Below are 24,438 nucleotides of genomic sequence, written 5' to 3' on the forward strand. Positions count from 1 at the left end.
TGTGCAATCTGGCTGCTCAGTTACCCATTTTGCAACAGTGAGCCCACTGAACAAATACTGCATTGGTTGTAAATTTCTTTCTGGGGTGTCCTCATTACAATCAGTGCAATATCGGCACATTTTACAAAGGCTGTAAACTAAACAAACTCCTCGCTGCGTTTTACGGATGAAAATCTCCAGAGATTCTTCCTTTTCGCTGGCCATCAACTTCAGAGCAAAGCTCTGGGTACATCACAATTCCCCCTCAATGATTTCTATGATTCTTAAGTTATCAACAACAACTTTTATTTACGTAGCGCTAACGAAACGTCCCAAGGCGTGGCACAGGAGCATCTGCAACAAAACGTGACACCAATCCCCAACAGGAGGGATTAGGGCAAGCGACCAATAGCTTGGTCAAAGGAGCATCATAAAAAGGTGGAGAGTGAGATACAGAGGTGGGCAGGTGTAGAGAGGGTATTCCAGAGCCAAGGGTTGAGGCAACTGCCTTAGATGGAAATGAAAAAAAATAATCAGGGATGGTCTAAAGGCCAGAATCAGATGAGTACAAAGATTGTGGAGGGCTGTTGGGTTGGAGGAGGTTGTAGAGATAGGAAGTGGGGGTGGTGGGGGCGGAAGGTGAGGCTTTGGAGCATTTTGAAAAATCGGGATGAAAATGATTCGGAAGCCAGTGTAGTAGGGGTGAGAGGGAGAGGGAATGGTCACAGCAGAGCTTTGGATGATCGAATTTATTGATGGTACAATACGGGACACCAGCCAGGGCATTGTTGGAAGACTCGAATCTAGGAGGTAATGAAGGAATGGATGAGGATTTCAGCCGCATTTATTTAGCGAATGCAAAGTCCCTAAGCCAACCAGTTTCTTCTGGCCCTCCTGTGTTGAGCGCCTCTATTGACTCTGTGGATTGGGAGATCTTCAGCCGGAGGTGAGCAGAGACAGGGATGTTGCTATCGAGATGGGAATAGGCAGCCTCAGTGATGGTGCGTACGATGTCATAAGAACATAAACATAAGAAATAGGAGGAGTAGGCCATCTAGCCCTTCGAACCTGCCCCGCCATTCAATAAGATCATGGCTGATCTGAAGTGGATCAGTTCCACTTTCCCCATAACCCTTAATTTCCTTGTCTATCAGAAATCTATCTACTCGTGACTTAAATATATTCAATGAGGTAGCTTCCTCCACTTCAATGGACAGAGAATTCCAGAGATTCACCATCCTCAGAGAAAAAGTTCCTCCTCAACGCTGTTCTAAACTGCCCCCCCCTCTCCTCCTCTTATTTTGAGGCTGTCCCCTCTAGTTCTGGTTTCCTTTCTAAGCAGAAAGGATCTCTCTACCTCTACCCTATCTAGCCCCTTCATTATCTTATACGTCTCTATAAGATCATCTCTCAGCCTTCTAAACTCCAACGAGTACAGACCAAGTCTACTCAATCTCTCCTCATCAGCTAACCCCCTCATCTCCGGTATCAGCCTGGTGAACCTTCTCTGTACTCCCTCCAAAGCCCAATGTATCCTTTCGCCAATAAGGGGACCAAAATTGCACACAGTATTCCACGTCGGAGGCTCATCTCATGATTAAACGCAACACCAAGGAGGGATCTTCTCCATAGAATTTCACCCCAAGTGTCAAGAACAGAGGGTCAGCTTGAATGAAACTTTTACTTAAAAAAAACACACACATTGAAACAATGGTCATCTCTCACTGCTACAGGATTCTTAATTTAGACAGAAATGCTGTTCACTTCACTCCTCCTCCTATCCTTAGATTTATTTCTTCTATTCTCCTGAAGAATCAAACTGTCACTATAACTGGTTCTCTGTCGCTGTGCCCAGTAGATTATTCGTCATCGGGGAGTTGAATTTCATTCAATAAATAAAGCAACGTTGCCAAAACACGCCCAAGCTATGGGCTGACCAAATTTCCAGGAACCCATGCACAGTTCAGTAACTAACTGGCAGGTTTTTCTTCTCTTCTAGGCAGCTGTGCGGGCAGTGCTATTACCCTGGAGGAGCCAGAGGGTCGGGAGTTCATACAACCCAAACCAGGGCAGCACCGCACTCTCGAAGATACCAGCTTGCACTTTTTTTTTAAAACCAGTGCCCCAGGGATGGCCCAGGAGGCAGCAGGGCTGCTAACAAAAATGCTGGCAAAAGGCGGGGAGTTTGGCATCTCACCCTGCCACGATGTGGAGATGCCGGCATTGGACTGGGGTAAACACAGTAAGAGGTCTCAGAACACCAGGTTAAAGTCCAACAGGTTTATTCGATAGTAAATGCCACAAGCTTTCGGAATGCTGTTCCTTTCTTGCACTCACCTGACGAAGGAGCAGCGCTCCAAAAGCTTGTGGCGTTTACTATCAAATAAACCTTTTGGACTTTAACCCGGTGTTGTGAGACTTCTTACTGCCACCACAGGACATTGGCAACACCACTGAGGGCAGCAGCTTAATTAATTAAACTAGTTCTGGATGACCTCTTGCCCCCTACTGGCATTTTACTGGTGTTGGGATTGGCCTGCATCCTGTGTGGGGAGATCAACACACAGAGTGCCAAGTGTCATAGAAACCCTACGATGCAGAAGGAGGCCATTCAGCCCATCAAGTTTGCACCAACCACAATCCCACACAGGCCCTGCCCCCACATCCCCACGTATTTACCTGCTAATCCCCCTAATTTATGCATCTCACAACACTAATGCGCAATTTTTTAGCACGGCCAATCAACCTAACCCGCACATCTTTGGACTGTGGGAGGAAGCTGGAGCACCCGGAGGAAACCCACGCAGACACGAGGAGAATGTGCAAACTCCACACAGACAGTGACCCGAGCCGGGAATCGAACCCAGGACCCTGGGGCTGTGAAGCAGCAGTGCTAACCCGCTGTGCTACAGTGTCCAGATCACCAACAACCTGTCCTGGTCCCTTTATGCCGATGCTACAGTTTAGGGAGCCCACCAACACCTCCACTTTCTCAGAAGAACATCCTGCACCTAAATTCTTCAACACCTTCCTGGGGAGCCTGTTGAATGCAATGCAGCCCCGCTCTCACATAACTAGTGGTGTGCTACAGGGTTCAGTCCTCAGGCCCTAACGATTTACAATTGATCCTTGTGTCCAAGTTATACCCCGGCCAATGGGACGAAATAGAAAAGGGTCGAGAGCTTCAAGGTTTTGGGTGTCCAGATCATCAACAATCTGTCCCGATCCCTCCATGCCGACGCTATAGTTAAGACAGCCCCACCATCGCCTCTACTCTCTCAGAAGACTAAGGAAATTTGGCACAACAGCTACAACTCTCATCAGCTGTTACAGATGCTACCATAGAAAGCATTCTTTTTGGTTGTATCAAAGCTCGATATGGCTCCTGCTCTGCCCAATACTGCAAGGAACTGCAAAGGGTTGTAGAACGAAGCCCAATCCAACACACAAACCAGCCTCCCATTTATCGACTGTCTACACTTCCCGCTGCCTCGGAAAAGCAACCAGCATAACCCAGGACCCCACGCACCCCGGACATTCTCTCTTTCACCTACTTCCATCGGGAAAAGGATACTAAAGTCTGCGGACGCATACCAACCGAACAGCTTCTTCCCTGCTGCCAAACTTTTGAATGGTCCTATCTCGCATTAAGTTGATCTTTCTCTAACCCTAGCTATGACTGTAACACTACATTCTGCACTCTCTCCTTTCCTCCTCTATGTATTTCTGCTTTGTCTGTACAGTGCACGAGAAGCAATATTTTTCACTGTATACACGTGACAAAATAAATCAAATCAAACCAAACCACTAGGTAAACTGGTGACCAAAAAGTGGCTTCCTATTTAAGGGGCCTTCCTTTGTGTCTGTGGCACAGCTCACCCCTACACCAAAAGTCTATCCACCACAGCCTTCAATGGATTCAGCGATGGGATGTTCACAACTGTCTGGGGTAGAGAATTCCCAGTCCTCACAACCCTCCGAGTGAACAACTTTCTCCTCACTTCAATCCTAAACGATCAGCCTCCCAACCAGAGACCGTGCTCCCGCGTTTAGATTCCCCGACCAGCCGAGGCACACTCTCAGCATCTATCCTAATCGGACGTCTTTCGAACGACCTTGCATCCTCCCAAACTCCAGAGGACATAATTCGCTCAACCCCTCGGCACTGGGCAACCCAGAGACTCATCGAGTGGAACTTCAGCTTACACTTACACTGCCATCTTGCGGCAAGAAAACACAGGCTTTGTGAATATTATTTCAAAAGTATAATAGCCTCAACATATTTTCACATCTCTGTTATTGCAGCAGAATGTGCCCACATCTGGACGGGGCAGAAAACATTTGCCTTATTTTAAATCCCCGAGAAACATTCCCAAATCCATTTACATCCGCTTTGTGGAAACAGATTGTCATTTCTAGAGTGGATTGTATCCATTTGGTTTTCACCTATCAAGCCTATCAAGTACATAAGAAATAGGAGCAGGAGTCGGCCATCTAGCCCCTCGAGCCTGCCCCGCCATTCAGTAAGATCATGGCTGATCTGAAGTGGATCAGTTCCACTTTCCCGCTTTCTCCCCTTAATTCCCCTGTCTATCAGAAACCTATCTACCCGCGACTTAAATATATTCAGCGAGGCAGCCTCCACCACTTCAATGGGCAGAGAATTCCAGAGATTCACTACCCTTTGAGCGAAGAAGTTCCTCCTTAACTCTGATCTAAACTGTCCCCCCCCCCTCCCCCCTTACTTTGAGGCTGTGCCCTCTAGTTCTGCCATCCTTTCTAAGGAAGAAGAATCTCTCTACCTCTACCCTATCTAGCTCCTTCATTATTTTGTAAGTCTCTACAAGATCCCCCCTCAGCCTTCTAAAGTCCAACGAGTACAGACCTTGTCTATTCAATCTCTCCTCATAGTCCAACCCCCTCATCTCTGGTATCAGCCTAGTGAACCTCCTCTGCACTCCCTCCAAGGCCAATATATCCTTTTGCAAGTGCAGCGACGAAAACTGCACACAGTACTCCAGCTGCAGCCTCACCAGTACCCTGTACAGTTGCAGCAAGACCTCCCTGCTTTTATATTCTATCCCCCTCGCAATAAAGGCCAGCATCCCATTCGCCTTCCAGACCACCTGCTGCAACTGCAGACTGGGTTTTTGCGACTCGTGCACAAGGACCCCCAGGTCCCTCTGCACCGTAGCATGCTGTCCTTCTCTGTACTCCCTCCAAGGCCAATATATCCTTCCACAAACGAAGTGTAGTATTGACAGGCTGTACTTGGCCCTGACACAACCCATTCCAACTGTTACAACCGAGGGATCAGTTCATGAATGATTTTGAATGACTACGAGTGACGGCTATTGGCTGCGTTTCCTGCTACGCTACCCCCCTGATAACTGAAGGCACGTGGCCACCCCAGAGAGTCAGAGGCTGGGGAGAGGGCCTCGGGTCTAAAACCCCTGCAGGTTTGACTGCGCTATGAGAAGGACCGCTGAACGGAGAGAGAGAAAAGAAAAAGCGCTAACCTTATCCTGGAGCTCGTCGCTCTCACCAGGTACAGAAGACTGGCTTTCAGCCTGGACCCCAACTGCGTGCAACTCGCACCTGTGAGAGGATTAAAATGTCAATCATTTGCATGTCTGGTTAACGAATAGTGCGCGCGTTGCCAGCGCATTGAGTGGTGACATTAACCCTGCAATGAGAGGGCTCACTGTACAACACATGCTGGGATGGAAATGAGCAGAACCACAGAAAGCAGCAAAAAAAAAAGGACAAGTAGTCATTCACTTGTGCTGCTTTCGGTTTGCATTGCAAATGAGCTGCCTGATCAGCAGTGTGCAAACAGTAAAACTGGGTTTCGAAAACACTTCCTCCCAGCTCTTGTTTCTGGGTCATAAGGTGCAGTGACACGTAGGTGGCTGGAGCTCACGATGCTGCTCCCATTTCACCACCACCCCAAGACCACCGGCACAGGGCGAGTGGACAGCTCCAAATGTGGCACTGGCAAAATGCCAATCGCACGTTCCTTATTTTCTAAGCTGAGCTGAGTGTATGGAATTGGCAGGTTGGACACAAGCCTGCTGGATCCCCTCTTCCTCTTGAAGGGACAGATGTCTGCGCGGAGTTCGCACATTCTCCTCGTGTCTGCGTGGGTTTCCTCCCACAGTCCAAAGACGTGCAGGTTTGGTTGATTGACCATGCTAAAATTGCCCCTTAGTGTCTTAGGATGCTTAGGTTAGAGGGATTAGTGGGTATAATATGTAGGGATATGGGGGGTAGGGCCTGGGTGGGATTGTGGTCAGTGCAGACTCGGTAGGCCAAAGGGCCTCTTTCTACACAGTAGGGTTTCTATGATTAAGTATATGCCAAGGGGGTACCAATTTCCATCAATACTCCGTTCCCAGTTTGGGTGCGTGCCTGGATTGAAAACAGGCATGGGCTCATTTCTGGGTGCAGGGTTCATTCTCTGCAGCTCCAGGCGACTGGTGGACAGGACATTATTCTCCACTCCCATTGACAATGTGAACACCAACAATGCAAAAAAGGACAGACCCCCCATCGATTCCTGCCAACAATTATTTAATGACAGGTACATTTACCTGTGATAAAAAAACTTCATTGCATTGCTGACAAGGAATTACAGCTGTATATACCTCCCAAAGTTCATAGTATTCCTACAGTACAGAAAGAGGCCATTCAGCCCATTGAGCTCCACCCAAGCCCTATCCCTGTTACCCCATATATGTACCTTGCTAACCCCTCCAACACTAAGGGGCAATTTAGCATGGCCAATCAACCTTACCTGTGCACCTTTCAAATCCAATTTTAATTGGGTCATCAGTTTGCAAGTTGAATCATAATTATTTTTTTAAAAAAAAAATCATTTATGGGGTGTGGGCATTGCTGACGAGGCAACATTTATTGACCATCCCCAACTGTCCATCAAAAAGTGGTGGATGAGCCAATTTCTTGATCCACTGCAGCCCACCTGGTGTAGGTACACCCACAGAGCTGTTAGAGTGTGTGTTCCAGGAATAGGTCAGTTCAGCAACAGTGAAGGCAAGCCCCAGAAATCAGGGTGAGGGATTTATTTACCCAGTGGTTACCTAATCCTCAGAATAAACAGAAGTTCAATGGCAATTGATTGATTGGATAGTTACCTAGGCGGGCTGTCAGGTAGTTTATCGCTTGCTGAATCATTGCTCATCATTGGCTTTCGACGTTCTAGGTTGTTAGAATAAAGACCGGAACAAATCTGGAAGCGGGAGACTGGACGAAAGTGCTCCAACATTAAGGCATCTATCAAGAAAACCACACAATTTAAAACATTACATCTCAAGTCAGTTAAACTGTCTGCACATTAATCCCAGAATAGCAACATACTCCAAACCGAGAGTCACTGCCTACAAAGGTAGGATTTTGAGCTCACTCATCGGAAGTGACCTTCCTGCTTTAGAACATCTCCCCTGTGGCACAGTGGTTAGCACTGCTGCACCACAGATCCAGGTTCGATTCCAGGCTTGGTCACGGCCTGTGTGGAGTTTGCACGTTCTCCTTGTGTCTGTGTGGGTTTCCTCCGGGTACTCCCATAATCCAAAGACGTGCTGGTTAGGTGCATTGCCCACGCTAAGTTCTCCCTCAGCGTACCTGAACAGGCACCAGAGTGTGGGGGCTAGGAGATTTTCACAGTAACTTCAGTACAGTAACTTTAGGCTGATTGATTGGGTACTAAATTGTCCCTAAATTGGACCTCCCTGATCCTCGCACGTTAGGCGTAGACTAAAATCAGGAATAGGTCACTGAGACAGTAGGACGGCGGTGCGGGCTCGTTGGGCCGAAGGGCCTGTTTCCCGTGCTGTGTTGTTCTTTGTTTACAGTGTTAACGTAAACCTACCTGTGACACTAATAAATAAACTTCAAAGCTTTATTAAAGCTGAAACAAATCTTTAAACCCTGTTACGCTTGATGCCCATCAGGGCATTGAGTCAGTGACACAGGTTTCCAAGCACTATATCTAACTAAAGTTACAACGCTTAGACTTGTTTAGCACGAGAGCAGCGTTGGAAAGGTTTTGTTTTCCCCTATAGACTGACTGAAATTGCAACAGGAGGTAGGCTATTTCTGACCTTTTGCACCATTTAGTTAGATCGCAGGCGGAATGTTTTATAGTAGGGAGGGTGATGAGCGGAGGAGGGGGTGAATTGGAGAGGAGGGGAAGGTGGTGTTTTCTTTATCTTGTTTTTTTTTAAAACTTTCACCTTAAGAGTTGATTCTTACTCTCTAAACTAGCTGCTTTCCCCGACTGTGGAGTATCTGGGAAATGATTAACGCACCATTCCATTTCTAAGACTTAAGAACCAATAGTTAAGGAAATGTCAAAACTAGAATGAATTGAATGATATATTTAAGTAGTTAGTTAACGCACATTAAGGATGGTAGGAGAGGTGATGTGTCACAGCTGCAACGTGTGGGAGTTCTTTTATGTACCCAATGAGTAAACCAACTCAAATTAACTTAGGGACAAATTAAGAGGGGCAGCCCCCCCCCACCAAAAAAAGGAAGGAGGGGGAACTTGTGGATATCGGTGTAATCCAGGACAAACATCTGCAGCTCGAGGAGCTTCAGCTCAGGATCAGTGAGCTGGAAGCTACGCTGCAGACACCGCGATACATCAGGGGTACCATTACCTGGATTCTTTGCACCAGGAGGCAGTCACACCCCACGGGAGAGAATTCTCTGCTTTGGTCAGTGGGCAGGAACAGGAGGGTTGGACTGCGAACGAGGCGGGTAAGGGGATCCAGACAGCAGGAGGAATACAGGAACTTCAGCTTTTCAATTATCCAAAAAAGGTTTGAGGTTCTCTCAGCTTGGCTGGGTAAGAGCAGGGACTGCAGGGTGAATGAGCTAAATGGTACAGGAAGGCTAAAAGGAACGTAGGGGATGTAGGGGACTGTATGGTCGGAGATCGATACCATTCTCTCCAGCAAAAACAGAATTGAATTGCAGTTACAATCAGATCAACCTTGATCTTATTAACTGGTGGAACAAGCCCGATGGGCTGAGTGGCCTACTCCTGCTCCTAATTCATATGTCTCAGCTGCCGAGTGAAATTTATCCAAGCTGTCAGAACGTGAGCAGAGTATTTTTTTAGAAACACAGAACATTACAGCACAGTACAGACCCTTCGGCCCTCAATGTTGTGCCGAGCTATATCTAATTCCAAGATCAAGCTATCCCCTCCCTATAATTCTGGACTGCTCCATGTGCCTATCCAATAACCGTTTGAAAGTTCCTAAACTTTCTAAAACTAAAAAGTTTTGAGCAGATTGTTAGATGTGGATTGACCAAACATCTCTGCAGTTGTATTGGAAGCTCTTAAAAAGATTTATTTTTTCAGCTTTGTATTTACAGAGCACGAACGAGGCAGGGAAAAGCCTCACGAAAGAGCTATGTAACCGTAGTAATGTTAATTGTCACCATGCTGAATTTGCACAACGTGGCAGGGATAAGCACTGAGTGGCCTCCTCGCTTGTTAACTAAATGTATCAATACAAGGCCAGATTTGACCAAAAATGTTCAACTAGGACATTTTAATCCTCTACCTTACATCTAGAAACCAGATGACAATGACTCAGAATAAAGACAAACATCTGAGTGCAGTTCTGAAGGCGTGCTGTGTTGTGAAACGTCGAAACCAATTCCCCAGTAATCACTGTGCAGAATTCTTTTAAAAGAACAACTTGCAGATAGTAAGAGTTTCCTGCATTTTGTAGTTACGTTAAGCAAGAATCAAACTAACATACTTAGACAGTAGAATAACAAAAATGCATCCATGCTTCAGTTGAAATTTGTGGCAATTTACAGTGTAAATCCTGGTATTAGCAATGCTTACCCAGCAATGGTGTGCAAGCGTATGTGGGTTCAGAGCTACGGATCTCCCATTGTTGAATACATGGTAGTGAATTGTCGGCTGCTTGCCTCTGTCCTTCAAGTTGAACAACTTTTGGCTGCAGATCTCTTGTCTGTTTGAAGGTGAGGATTACACCATTAGAACCATAGAACATTACAGCTCGGAAACAGGCCTTTTGGCCCTTCTGGTCTGTGCCCAACCATTTTTCTGCCTAGTCCCACTGACCTGCGCCTGGACCATATCCCTCCACACCCCTCTCATCCATGTACCCGTCCAAGCTTTTCTTAAAATGTTAAAAAGTGAGCCCACAATTACCACTTCATCTGGTAGCTCATTTCACACTGCCCCCACTCTGTGTGAAGAAGCCCCCTCCTAATATTCCCTTTAAACTTTTCCCCCTTCACCCTTAACCCATGTCCTCTAGTTTTTCTCTCCCCTAGCCTCAGTGGAAAAAGCCTGCTCGCATTCACTCCATCTATACCCGTGATATAATTTTATATCAAATTATCTATCAAATCGCCCCTCATTTTTCTAAGCTCCAGGGAATAAAGCCCTAACCTATTCAACCTTTCCCTGTAACTCATTTCTCAAGTCCCGGCAACATCCTTGCAAACCATCTCTGCACTCTTTCAACCTTATTAATATCCTTCCTGTAACTAGGTGACCAAAACTGCACATAATGCTCTGAATTGCTCAAAACACTCAACCACCAGCAACAGGCATCGCCTCCACCCCCAATTCCTATTATCCAGGACAATCGTAGAAATGCTGTGTGAACGCCACTATTCCCAGGCTCCCCACAATTCCCAGTTGGATAAGTAATGTACCTAAATCACTGTTGGGTCTTGGTCATTGTTGGAATTCCTTATCATCTCCACAAGGGCTACAGCAGTTCGCAGAAGAATCATTAGAAGGTTCAATAACTTAAGTTCATAAGACATAGGAGCAGAATGAGGCCATTTGGCCCATCAGATCTGCTCTGCCATTTGATCATGGCTGATATGCTCATCCCCATTTTCCTGTCTTTGGCCTGTAGCCTTTCAACCCATTCCAATTAAAAATTTGAGTAACTCCTCAAATTTACTCTCTGTTCCAGCATCCACAACACTTTGGGGTAGCAAATTCCACAGGTCACTTTGGGAGAAGTAGTTTCTCCTCAACTGTTTTAAATTTGCTGCCCCTTATCCTAAGATTATGACCTCTCATAAGTTCATAACATCAGCACCACCACTTGTGTGTTAATTGTATATTAACTGTATGCAGATGTTAGCCATTAACTGGGGATTCACTTGCGTTACTAATAAGCAGGAACAGACTGAAACAGGGGTTGTTGGAGCTCGGAGACAAATGCTTGTAATACGCATTCTGCAAATAAATGCTTCTTTAAGTAGTGTATGAAGACTGGCTCCAGTTCTATCCTTCACCACTGGGCTTTCTGGAGTACAATCACCACTTGGGCAATAATCATAGAACCACAGAACCCTACAGTGCAGAAAGAGGCCCTTCGGCCCATCGAGTCTGCACCGAACACAACCCCACCCAGGCCCTACCCCCATATCCCTACATATTGTACCCACTAACCTACACATCTCTGGACACTAAAGGGGCAATTTCTTAGCACGGCCAATCAATCTATCCCACACATCTTTGGACTGTGGGAGGAAACCGGAGCACCTGGAGGAAACCCACGCAGACACGAGGAGAATGTGCAAACTCCACACAGACAGTGACCCGAGCCGGGAACCGAACCTGGGTCCCTGGAGCTGTGAAGCAGCAGTGCTAACCCACTGTGCTACCGTGCTGCCCTAAACGTTCACCCTGCTAGGAGATGCTCACACACAAAGAACGGAAAGAAACAAACTCAAATCTCAGGTTTTGTTTTCAGTTGCTGTGTGTAATAATTGATTTTTAAAGGGAAACTCTCAAAACGGGTGTTAGGCAAAAAGAGTGCGATAGAAATTACAACATTGTCATTTGGCTTGTTGATTGAACAGTTGGGTTAGTAAATGAGTTTATTGCTGATTTGGACCATCAGGTTATAGCACTCAAAATTCGTAAAGGAGCGATGGAGGTGTTGATCACATCTGGAGAGCTTGTCGCAGTTCTGTACACCATCCCACATGCAAAGTAGGAACTGACTGTGCTGGCAATCAAACACAGACAATAAGCAGAACTAAAAATTCAAAACACAGCAAAAGCAGGCACCACCTCCCTCGCCCCCATACATTATAACTCTGCAGCTGTATAATGACAAGCAGAGAAATTAAACTATTAGCAAGCGCACAAACATATATTTTCCTTTGAAACTCCTGTTTATAAGGAAGCAAATCGATAAGTGAACGAGTAATCCGGACACTAAACGCTCTGAGGACACGAGTTCAAATCCTACCACAGCAGCCAAGAGAATTTAATTTCAATTAATGAAGCCGGAATATAAACCTAATCGACAATTCATCGATTATTGTAAAGAACCATCGGGTTCACTAATTTTCTTTACAGGAGGAAATCTGTTGTTCTTACCCAGTCTGGCCGATATGCGAGCCTAGACCTCAAGTGAATCCTTAATGCTAAATTCCTGAAGTGTTAAGAGCAGTTGGAGATGGACAACAAATGCTGATTTTGTCAGTGACGCCCACAAGAATAAAAAGGAGAAACAATTCTGTTCCTCCTTATTTTGGGACTTCCCAGAAGTTGTGGCCATGGAGATTTAGTCCAAAATGGGAATCTCTGTCAAGTTCAACATGGGGAACGATTAGAGGCAATTATGATACAATACCAAGATCATCTAAGGGCTGTTCCAATCTAAGCCCAAACTCTGATAGAAGTTTCTTCAAAACCATCAACCAACCATCGAGGGATAGAGTTGTTCCGGGAAACATCAGAAAGTGGCAGAATGAGCGTGTTACTCGCTCGTAAATTTCAATATCATTTTGGGATGATGAATCAGGAAGCCACATTGGACACTAAAAACCTAAAATGAGGCAGGAGCAATGGAATCCGGGGGCACATATTCAAAAGTCACTAAAAAGCAGCAACACTGGTTAATATCAGAAAACCACAAATCAATACTGAGGTTCATTTCTAGTGGAACAGAATTGAAGGCAGAGAATGTTGTACAGAACTACAGTTAGGCCGTACCTAAGAATACAGCAATTTCTCCACATTAAAGTATATCATAGAAACATAGACGATAGGAGCAGGAGGTGGCCATTGGGCCCTTCGAGCCTGCTCCACCATTCATTATAATCATGGCTGATCGTCCAACTCAATAGCCCAATCCTGCTTTTATCCCCCATAACCTTTGATCCCATTTGCCCCAAGTGCCATATCCAGCCACCTCTCGAATACATTCAATGTTTTGGCATCAACGACTTCCTGTGGTAATGAATTCCACAGGCTCACCGCTCTTTGGGTGAAGAAATGTCTCCTCACCTCCATCGTAAACCCTGAAACCTCAGATTGTGACCCCCTAGTTCTGGATTCCCCCACCATCAGGAACATCCTCCCATCCTCCCCACATCTATCCTGTCTAGTCCTGTTAGAATTTTAAAGGCTCTATGAAATCCCCCCCTCATTCATCTGAAAACAATCCTAATCTAGTCAATCTCTCCTCATACATCAGTCCCATCATCCCCAGAATCAGCCTGGTAAACCTTCACTGCACTCCCTTGAGAGTAAGAACATCCTTCCCCAGAAAAGGAGACCAAAACTGCACACAATACTCTAGGTGTGGCCTCATCAAGGCCCTGTATAACTGCAACAACACATCCCTGCTCCTGTACTTGTAACTTCTCGCAATGGAGACCAACATACCGTCTTTACCACCTGCTAGCTTACCTTCCATGACTGGTGCACAAGGACACCCAGGTCCCTCTGCACACTCTCCTCTCCTAATTTACAGCCACTCAGGTAGTAATCTGCCTTCTTGCTTTTGCTTCCAAAGTGAATAACCTCACATTTATTCAAACCATACTGCGTCTGCCACTGGTTGGTCCACTCACCCAACCTGTCCAGATCATTCTGAAGGATCTCTCCACCCACGTCACGGTTCACCCTCCCGCCCAACTTGGTATCATTTGCAAACTTTGAGATGTTATACTTAGTTCCTTCATCCAAATATATATTGGGAATAGCTGGGGTCCCAGCACCGATCCCTGTGGCACCTCACTAGTTACTGCCTGCCAATCTAAAAAAGGACCCATTAATTCCTGCTCTTTGTTTCCTCTCTGCAACCCGTTTTCTATCCGTCTCAATACATTTCTCCCACTCCCATGCACTTTAATCTTGCGCAATAACCTCTTGTGCCGGACTTTGTCAAACGCTTTCTGAAAGTCCAAATATACCACATCTACTGGTTCCCCCCCTCATCAGCTCAACAAGTTTTGTCTTCAAAGAATTCCAAAAGATTTGTCACGCACGACTTCCCTTTCATAAATCAAGATACAGGGGAGGAAATAAGGCAAAATATATAAAAGCTTTCAAGAGAAAGTTGGATAAGCAGATGAGGGAGAAAGAGAGAAGGATGTAATGAAGGGTTGATAGGTTTTTGAGCGGGTTGATGGGTTTTTGATAGGCAAGGGGACTAAGGGTTATGGGGAGAGGGCAGGAAAGTGGAACTGATCCACTTCAGATCAGCCACGATCTTTATTGAATGGCGGGGCAGGCTCGAAGGGCTAGATGGCCTACTCCTGCTCCTATTTCTTATGTACTGATGGGGGTTGGATAAAATGGGGTACGGAGGCAGCTTATGTGGATCTTTAAACCTCACTAAAAGATCCACTGGGCCAAATGCCCTGTTTCTGCACTATTTTTACACGAAACTTTAGAGTTTCAGCTGTTTGAGTGAAACTAGTTATAGTTTACACTTTTCACTGTGCTGAAGCAGATGGGGCAGATGCAAAGTCTGAGGTCACGTACCTACTTTGCATCAAATTGATCTGTCTCTACACTCAAACTATGACTCACACTACATTCATAACTCCTCTCCTTCCCGGTGAGTGTTGGGTGCAAAAGAAACAATACTTTTCACTGTACGCCAACACGCGTGACAACAATGAATCAAATACTTTGTGAAGTGCCCTTTGCCAAGATCTTGTAGAACTACTGCTGCACAAATCCTCTGGTGTATTCGAGTCATAGGAATCGCAATGAGGCTGTTACCTCCAGCGACGGATTCTGTTCTGGTATCACATTAACTTCAGATTAAGTTACCGTGGAAGACTCTCAGTGTGAGGACACTTCACCAAACACTACATAGCTGCACATTAGACACAATTCAGATACAACAGAAGAGCACGTTGGAAAGGGATAACCTAATACAGGCAGGAAGAAAACTCCTGACTAGATATCGTGGAATCCTGGGGATCACACAGAAACTTACAAAATTCTAACAGGGTAGACTCAAACATGATGGGGGAGTCCAGAATGAGGTGGGTCATAGTTTGAGGATAAGGGGTAAATCTTTTAGAACTGAGGCGAGAAGAAATTTCTTCACCCAGACAATGGTGAACGTATGGAATTCACGACCACAGAATGTAGTCGAGGCCAAAACATTGTCTGAATTCAAGAAGAAATTAGATATAGCTCTATGTTTCATGATTGACCCCGACTTCAGCATTAACAGCACTCAAAAAGCCCAACTAGGACTGGATCAGCATCATATCGACACACAGTGGCAGCAGCGTGCACCATCTACAAAATACACTGCAGCAACTCGCCAAAACTCCATCCTCAGCACCTTCCAAACTTGTCCTTCTCAGTGGTAAAGCTGCAAGGGCAGCAGATACACCGAAACACCAGCACCACCTCCTGAAACTGTGCACCACCCCGATTTGGAACTGTATCAGCATTCTCTCACTGTCGCTGGGTTAAAAACCTGCTGCTAACAGCGCCTTGGGTGAACCTACATTAAATGGACCAGTGGATCCAGACAGCGGCTCACCACAACCTGAGGGCAATTAGGGATGGACAAAAAAAATTGCTGACCTGCTCAGCGACGCCCACTTTCTATGAACAGATTAGGAAATGAAAATGTACATTTGGTAAGAGGATAACCCACTAATCACTGCACTGTTCACTGGCATAAAAAAAATCTGTATGTTTACAGTGGAATGGTGTAGATTTTATTTCTAAATCTTTCGGGGGTGTGGGTGACACTGGCTGGGCTAGCATTTGTTGTCCATCTCTAATGGAATGGCTTGCGACGTCATTTAAGAGTCACATTGCCGTGGGCCTGGAGTCAGATGTAGGCCAGACTGGGCAAGGACGGCAGATTTCTTTCCCTAAAGGACATTAGTGAACCAGATGGGTTTTTAATAACATGGTTTCATGGGCATCGCTAGACTTTTTAATTCCAGATTTTTATTGACCTCAAGTTTCAACATCTGCCATGGTGAGATTTGAAGCCAGGTCCCCAGAACATTATCCTGGATCTCTGGATTACTAACCCAGTGACAATTTGCCAAAATCTCCAATCTCTCCCCCCGCCCCCCCCCTCCATTTATATGAGGAAGTTAGCTAGTTAAACATGTTTGAATGTTACATGAAAATTGTTCATTAACCTCACATTTACCCTTCCTTCTCATGCCTAATACACATGCCAGAAATGCAAATCAGATCCATTCACCAGCTCGGGAGAAGGAAAGAACTTGAATCTATATAGCACCTTTCAAACCTTAGGGTATCTCAGCATGTTACATTCATATACTTCCAAATTTGATCCCTTGCAATACACAGCAGCCAATTTGCACGCAGCAAGGTCACATAATCAGCACCAAGATAACGACATGATAATCAGTTCTTTTGGGTTGCACGGTGGCTAGCAATGCTGCCTCACAGGGCCAGGGTTCAACAGCCTCAGGTGACTGTGTGTGGTCTGCACGTTCGCCCTGTGTCTGTGTGGGTTTTCTCCAGGTGGTTCAGTTTCCTCCCACAGTCCAAAGATGTGCAGGTTAGGGTGGATTGGCCATGCTAAATTGCCTCTTAGTGTAAAGATATGGGGATAGAGCCAGAGTGGGACTGTTGCCGGTGTGGGCTCAATTGGCCAAATGGCCTCGTCCTGCACTGCAGGATTCTATGACATGGCTCGTTGGATGAATATTGACCAGAGGGAAACTACCAGCTTCTTTAAAACAGTGGCACCCTCCACCCAAGGGGACAGATGGAGTCTCAGTTTAACATCCCATCTGAAAGCTGGCACCTCCTGACAATGCAGCATTCTCTCAGTACTGTTCCTGACTACCTGGATCCAGTGTCCCACTCGCTGATACGAGGCTGCAATTCCCTGACGCAAGTGTGGGTGGACCATCTACACGTTAAGTCTGACAACACCAGGTTTAAGTCCAACCGATTTATTTGATAGTAAACTCACAAGCTTTCGGGGTTAGTCCCTTCGTCAGGTGAATGGAGAGTTCTGGCCTCAGACAGAGCATATAAAGCACAGACGGTTTACAGATTGCTGATTAGAATGCGAATCTTTACACCTAACCTGCCGATAGAGTGGCTATCTACACGTCACAGTTGACACCCAGCGAGATGCTGGAGCTTTAACACTTTGGCCAACTTGTCTTCCCCACTGGTGCTAGTGCGCGTCTGCTCATTTCTGGAATGTTCTACTTTCATTTCGGATTTGCAAACTTGGCAGCGTTTCTCCTTTTAAGGTGGTGATGATACGTCTACAAAACTACCCACCTTAAAACTGCAATCATCAGTCGTTTCTGGGGTGTTGCAGTGGGGGAAGGAAAAAAAAAGAGTTAAAAAAAAAAGTGAATATTGAAAAACGAAAGGGAAGGGCTGGTTTTAAAAAAAAAGTGTGCCAGCCGGAACCCGTTAAATAACAACTTTGTCTCACTGTGTTGCATGTTGCTGATGGTTACTCAGCCTGGATTCAGTGCATTCGAAAAGAAAAGCAAGTATTCCAGGAAGTAGCGAGCAACTATTTTTAATCTAACATTTCCTCATACAAATGCATTATCATTTCTGATTTGAATATGGAAAACTATTTGAGTAAACAACAAATATTTCCTGTCTCAAACTCAGCCTCTTTCTCACATCTATCTACGTTGTGCAAATCTCATTCCTTGCACATCAGCTGCATTCGGGTAAATATCCGCCAACACATTCCCGGTATCTTGTGCCTGGGCTCCGTGGGCAGCACTCCCACCCAAGTCAGAAGGTCACGGGTTCGAGACCTACTCCTCAAACTCTCTGAGGCTGTTACTCCAACGCAGGCACAGGACACGTGCAAGTCTTGCTGAAGCACCATCTGCCCTGGGGTCAGGGAGGCCTGCAAAGTTCCAGTGGCACTATCCAAAAAAAAGAAAGAGGAGCAGGGGAGTTCTTCCAGCACCTCCTGGTTCCATTTGTCACACACCGCCACAATTTATCTCATTCCTGTTTCTGGGATCTTCCTCTGCACAAATTGCCTGCCTCGATTGTCCAGACAGTGTCTGCACTTCAACAGAATTGAGAGCCGCTATAGATGCTCCAGGGGACGGTTTTTACTTGTTCATGGGATGTGGGAGTCGCTGGCTGAGCTGACACTTTTGACCATCCCCGAGGGCGTTTAAAATCAACCACAGCGCTCTGAAACTGGAGTCAGATGTAGGCCAGACCGGGTAAGGGTGGCAGATTTCCTTTCCCTCAAGAACATAAGTGACTCTGCTGGATTTTTCCAACGATTGACAACGGTCATCATTAGACTTCTAATTTTTTTTTTTATTGAATTCAAATCTCAACATCTGCTGTGGTAGGATTCGAATCTCAGGTCCCAGAGCATTATTCTGAATCTCTGGATAATTAGTCCATTATTACCAGTAAGCCACTGCCTCCCCCCACCAAATAAAGTGGAGGACACCACAATAAACATGAGGGGGAAGGGAGGGGATTCTCTGGCTTGCCATCTGCATGTTTCTGGGCTCTCGGGGAGGCAGTGTTATGTTTATTGGCAGCAGGGTTCTCGGGGTCTGCCACTGTCATTAGGATTTCCCATTGACATCACCCTACACTGGCAGGAAACCTGCGGGATGGGGTGAACGGCCAGCGGAACTGGAGAATCCCGCCGGCACGAACGGCCAGCGGAACTGGAGAATCCCGCCGGCACGAACGGCCAGCGGAACTGGAGAATCCCGCCGGCACGAACGGCCAGCGGAACTGGAGAATCCCGCCGGCACGAACGGCCAGCGGAACTGGAGAATCCCGCCGGCACGAACGGCCAGCGGAACTGGAGAATCCCGCCGGCACGAACGGCCAGCGGAACTGGAGAATCCCGCCGGCACGAACGGCCAGCGGAACTGGAGAATCCCGCCGGCACGAACGGCCAGCGGAACTGGAGAATCCCGCCGGCACGAACGGCCAGCGGAACTGGAGAATCCCGCCGGCACGAACGGCCAGCGGAACTGGAGAATCCCGCCGGCACGAACGGCCAGCAGAACTGGAGAATCCCACCGGTGTGAATGGTCAGAGAATTCCACCCAAGATTTTTTTCTTCCTCATTTATCTTCCTAACCCTTCCTAGGGCAGTAGCGTTAATATTTCTTTTCCCATTGGTGGTACCCTGTTTTCTTTTTTAAAAGACTAGATGACCTCTAATGAGAAAGGTCATAAATTAATATTTATTCTCTCTCTGTTCTTGTCTTTCTGTCAACGGGTCCCACTTTTTATGGTCATCCTGGACTCTGCCCATAACACATGCTTTTCCGCTCTGCATTCTTGCACACTTCCTCCCTTATTGCTCTTAAGCCGTCGGGTAACTGCAGATACCAACTTAGTTGTGGACGTGGGGATATTGGAGCTGACACAGAGACTGAACGCAGAGGGCCAGGGGGAGTAGGGAACCAAGGTCGAAAAATATGCATGTCTCTCTTGACTGTGCTCTTGGAGCTGCAGTGGGAGGATTAGAAGCTGCTGGTGTGTTCTCTGAGGCTCTGGATTTACTTTGACTTGGACTGGCACACACACACACACACACACACACACACACACACACACGTAAAAGGGACAGCATCTCAACAATGGACCACTTCATCAGCTCTTCTGAGCATCTTAATCGGAACATTGTTAATACTGAGTTAACTTGACATAATCTGATGGTCACCATTTTATTAGTTTGGGCAATGGCAAGACTTTGGATTGATGTCACAACTGGGAGCGGCCAGTCTGCAGAAACTGCCTTTTGAAAAAAGAGAATAGAAATTGGTTTTCCTCTGGAGCTAGTGAACATATTTGGGATGCAGAGATGCCGGTGTTGGACTGGGGTAAACACAGTAAGAAGTCTCACAACACCAGGTTAAAGTCCAACCAGTAATTACTATCAAATAAACTGGTTGGACTTTAACCTGATGTTGAGAGACTTCTTACTGAACGTACTTGGAGCAGGAAGATGACAAAACTCAACAGGAATGGATGGAGGGAGCAAAATTCAGATAGATCACAAGTGAACGCGTTGGAAAATGAGTCTCCGGCACTTTCCAGTCAATAAGTTTATGAAGAGGTTCAGGTTTAATGTAGCTAACCTTTTGTTAGTTCATTCCCAGCGTTCAACAACTGATAATATTTGAAACAACATTTGTAATTGGGATGAGAATGGGACAGGGACAGTTGCAGGAAACAGTAGGTTAAAGCAATCTGAGTATAAACAGTAAGTAACCTCACCTTTTCCTTTTCTACCATTGGAAATCTTTAGAATTGGTCTAAAGATTAGGATCACTCAACAATCATCACAGAAGCAGGGATTGAAAGCAGAAGATATGTATATGCAAAGGGAGGGACATCTGCTTTGGGCATAGGCTAAGGGCCCTCTTGTTTCTCCATTGCCAATATGGCAGTAACGCACTTCTGCAAACATGCCAATGCTTACTGGCTCCCGTTTTGGGAGCTGATTACACAGCCCAATTTTCAGACTAGTATCCCCTATGGTTCAACAGTCCCCCTATGGTAATTGCTTCGTCAAAAGGAAAAGTGCTGGTAAAACGGGTTGCTCAGGTGATAGTCTGTGTGGAGTCTGCATGTTCTCCCCGTGTCTGTGTGGGTTTCCACTAGGTGCTCCAGTTTCCCCTCACACTACAAAGATTCAAATCATTATCTTGCAACTATGTCTACATATGCCGTGTTTGTGAACCAGCCTCTCCACTCACCTGACGAAGGAACAGCGCTCTGAAAGCTCGTGACTCCAAATAAACCTGTTGGGCTTTGACCTGGTGCGGTGAGACTTCTTATCGTGCCCACCCTAGTCCCAATACCAGCATTTCCACATTACAATCCAAAGACGTGTATGTTAGGTCGATTGGCCATGCTAAATTTCTCCTTAGTCTAAGGGGGCTTAGCAGGGTAAATATGTGGAGTTACAGGGAAAGGATGGGATTGTTGTCTGTGCAGTCACAATGGGCCGAATGGCCTCCTTTTCCACTGCAGAGATTCTGTGATCCTACAAAAACAAAGTGAAGTCAGTCTTTGGGTAGCCATACCTGGCCAACGGTGACTAACTTTATATTTTTAATTGAAATAATTTCTCCACTATCAAAACTGCAACTGACGGAGCCTGATGGCCGTTTGCAGTGGACATCCTCAACGAGCAGGGTGATTTTAGTAGCACTGTACAATCCCAGGTCAAGCGCGTACAAAAAAAAAACAAAAGCAGTTGTAAAAACATCGTTTCTTCCTCTGTGTTTAAGATTAAGCAAAAGTATGATTGAAAAACATGTTCGAAACTGGATTGACATCCTAGCTGACAGAATACTTATTCCAAAATGTTTAGATCTTTGTTTGAACATCCCAGTTGCTACCAAGAGCTTAGGGCCTATTAAAATCAAACTAGAAGCCACTCACTGCAATAGAGTGTCATTGCTGTCGCCCCATCTTGTGTTATAAGACAGCTTGTACTTCCTACAAGTATACAACTCCGTAACCCTGCATAGTTATCCTGCTAAACGCCCCCCCATCACACAAACGTAGAAAGAATTGGACGTTACCTGGGATTGCAGTCCACACAGTTCTCGCTGGAAGAGTTCCTTTCTCAGTGATTGAATGGTTACTATGAAAAAAGACACATGTACAAACGGTCATTACCAAAACACGCACATGCAGGCATCATCGCAGGAATGACAATTAACAGCCACATTGCTCTAATGGTACGGTACAATGGTTGAGAGAGTTTAAATACCTCCCCCCGCCAAAACAAAAATCATTGACATTCACAAATACTCGGCTGTATTTAGAGTTCAGTGTGAGCAGGTTTATCATTGGGTTTGTAGTTTGAGTGTTCATGAGTTCGTGCACCTGGAGTGCTTCCCTTAGCTCCGTTTGGTAGAAGTCTGTTTGGCCCATTCCATTTTAATTAAAATTGTGTCCACTCGTTCCCCCACCCCCAACCATTCTAGATTCTAAAAATCCATCTCAAATGAATTATTTCATTGCTTCTCTTTCCGTTATGGCTGTCCTCGGGCTAGCATTGACAAGACAGACCGAATGGCCTCCTTGCTATGGTTCTACACTCCCTCCACAAACTTGACTGATGAGGAATGGGTCCACAGTGAGCAAGTGAGCGGCTTCAGGCAACGTAATGTATCCTTTTGCACTTCTTTGACCAAGCTTTTCAGCATACTTCACGCTTTGTGCAGATTACTTGCCCGAATGCTCTTCTGTGAAGAACCCTGGGGACTCCCTTCTCTGTCAAAGTCACCGTGTAAATGCACACTGTTTGAATGTGATTTTTTTTTAATGTCCCTTCATTTTCAGCCAGGGCATGTGTTTTGCATTGTAAAGGGAAAAGGACAAAACACTACAAGGATTGGATCACTGACCTCAACAGGGTACATTACGTCCTGGAAAACGAGGGACTCTGAGGACATCATTGTTGAACTGTGCTCTCTCCCTCACCAGGGTAGACAGTGATCCAAATCAATATCAGCCAAAGCTATGAATGGGGTAGTGTCAGAGTTCACACTGTAGGACGCTCACTTCGAGTCAACAGATTGAAAAGTTCAACTTCCCCACTGATTGGAGCATCAACATCCATGTTGACTTCACAAGGCAGCATGGTGGCATAGTGCTTAGCGCCAGGGACCCAGATTCCATTCCGGTCTTGGGTCACTGTCTGTGTGGAGTCTGCACGTTCTCGTGTCTGCGTGGGTTTCCTCCGGGTGCTCCGGTTTCCCCCCAACAGATGTGTGGGTTAGCTTGATTGGTCATGTTAAATTGACCGTCAAGTGTCACAGAATCCCCACAGTGCAGAAAGAGGCCTTTCAGCCCATTGAGTCTGTACTGACCACAATCCCACGCAGGCCCTATTCCTGTAACGCCACACATTTACCCTGCTAATCCCAGTGACGCTAGGGTCAATTAGTAGGGTAAATACGTGGGGTTACGGGATGAAGTTGGATTGTTGTTGGCACAGGCGTAATACGCAAATGGCCTCCTTCTGCAAACGTAGGGGTTCTGAGTTGTAGTACGGACGGAATGCAGCACTGTTGCAGATGCTACCCTTCATGTGAGACACAACCAGTGCTCGGTCTGTCCTCTCCAGTGGACGAGAGGTGTTACTTATTTGAAAAAAAGAGGGGAATTCTCCCTGGTTTTCTGGCTAATATTGATCCCTCAAATCAACATCATTAAAAAGCAGATTATTTGGCCTTTATCACATTGCCATTCATGGTGTTTGCTGGGTGCAAAACAGCTACGATGTTTCCGACATTACAACAATACTTCAAAAAGCATTTCTTGATTATAAAGCTCTTCAGAACACTGAGGGATCACGAAAGGTTTAAAGTTAGTGGTGGAAATAGGTTGACATTAACACTGCAACGAAGTTACTGTGAAAATCCCCTAGTCACCACACTCCGGCACCTGTTCAGGTACACTGAGGGAGAATTTAGCCAAGGCGCCTAACCGGAACACCTTTCAGGCCGTGGGAGGCAACCGGAGGAAATCCACGCAGACACGGGGAGAATGTGCAGACTCCACACAGACAGACAGTGACTCAAGCCAGGAAGTGCCAACCACCGTGCTACCGTGCCACCTAGCTGGCTGCTACATTACTGCAATTTTTTTGAGTTACATCAAAGTTTTGTGTTCAAAACGAGAGATAATCTTCTTTGACTACCAGCATGGATTTTGAACTAGAGACAGAGTTTCTACATTTTTGGGAGGGGCTTGTACAAAAAGGGAAAAAAAATAGAAAACAAACGTAATCTACAAATCAGGGCACGGATCAGTTATAATGCAAGAAGCTATGAGCTTGAAAGTGATCTCCCGGTTTCTTATTTGAGACCAGCATACTTCAATTATACATGATGTACAAAACATTAGCACTCCAATGAGATCATGGCTATAAAATCTGGATGATAAAATGTGAGATTTGTACAACTCACTGGTTTCCAAGAACATTTTTATTGAGTGACATTATAAAAGGATAGTCTTAAATTCCTCAGACACAGAAGCTAAAGGGTTTTTGTTTCCCAGTTGGGTGGAATTAGCCTCAACACAGAACAGTACAGGCCCTCGATGTTGCGCCGAGCTATGTCCGAACCCAAGATCAAGCTATCCCCACTCCCTATCACTCT

At 45.9% G+C, this 24,438-nt stretch overlaps 1 protein-coding gene across 1 annotated transcript in view; it reads right to left on the bottom strand.

Annotated features, from left to right (window-relative positions):
• lrmp (lymphoid-restricted membrane protein) overlaps nucleotides 1-24,438 on the bottom strand; it is a 148,204-nt gene that overhangs the window by 45,421 nt on the left and 78,345 nt on the right. The window contains exons 19-23 of the mRNA XM_080207195.1: nucleotides 21,850-21,911; nucleotides 13,648-13,659; nucleotides 9,866-9,995; nucleotides 7,134-7,272; nucleotides 5,499-5,577 (exon numbers count right to left, since the gene is read on the bottom strand). Coding sequence (XP_080063321.1) covers nucleotides 5,499-5,577; nucleotides 7,134-7,272; nucleotides 9,866-9,995; nucleotides 13,648-13,659; nucleotides 21,850-21,911 — 422 coding nt within the window. The remainder of the gene's footprint in view (nucleotides 1-5,498; nucleotides 5,578-7,133; nucleotides 7,273-9,865; nucleotides 9,996-13,647; nucleotides 13,660-21,849; nucleotides 21,912-24,438) is intronic.

The sequence above is a fragment of the Carcharhinus amblyrhynchos genome, chromosome 19 (genome assembly GCF_965287045.1).
Source record: "Carcharhinus amblyrhynchos chromosome 19, sCarAmb.v2.hapA, whole genome shotgun sequence".
NCBI lineage: Eukaryota > Metazoa > Chordata > Chondrichthyes > Carcharhiniformes > Carcharhinidae > Carcharhinus > Carcharhinus amblyrhynchos.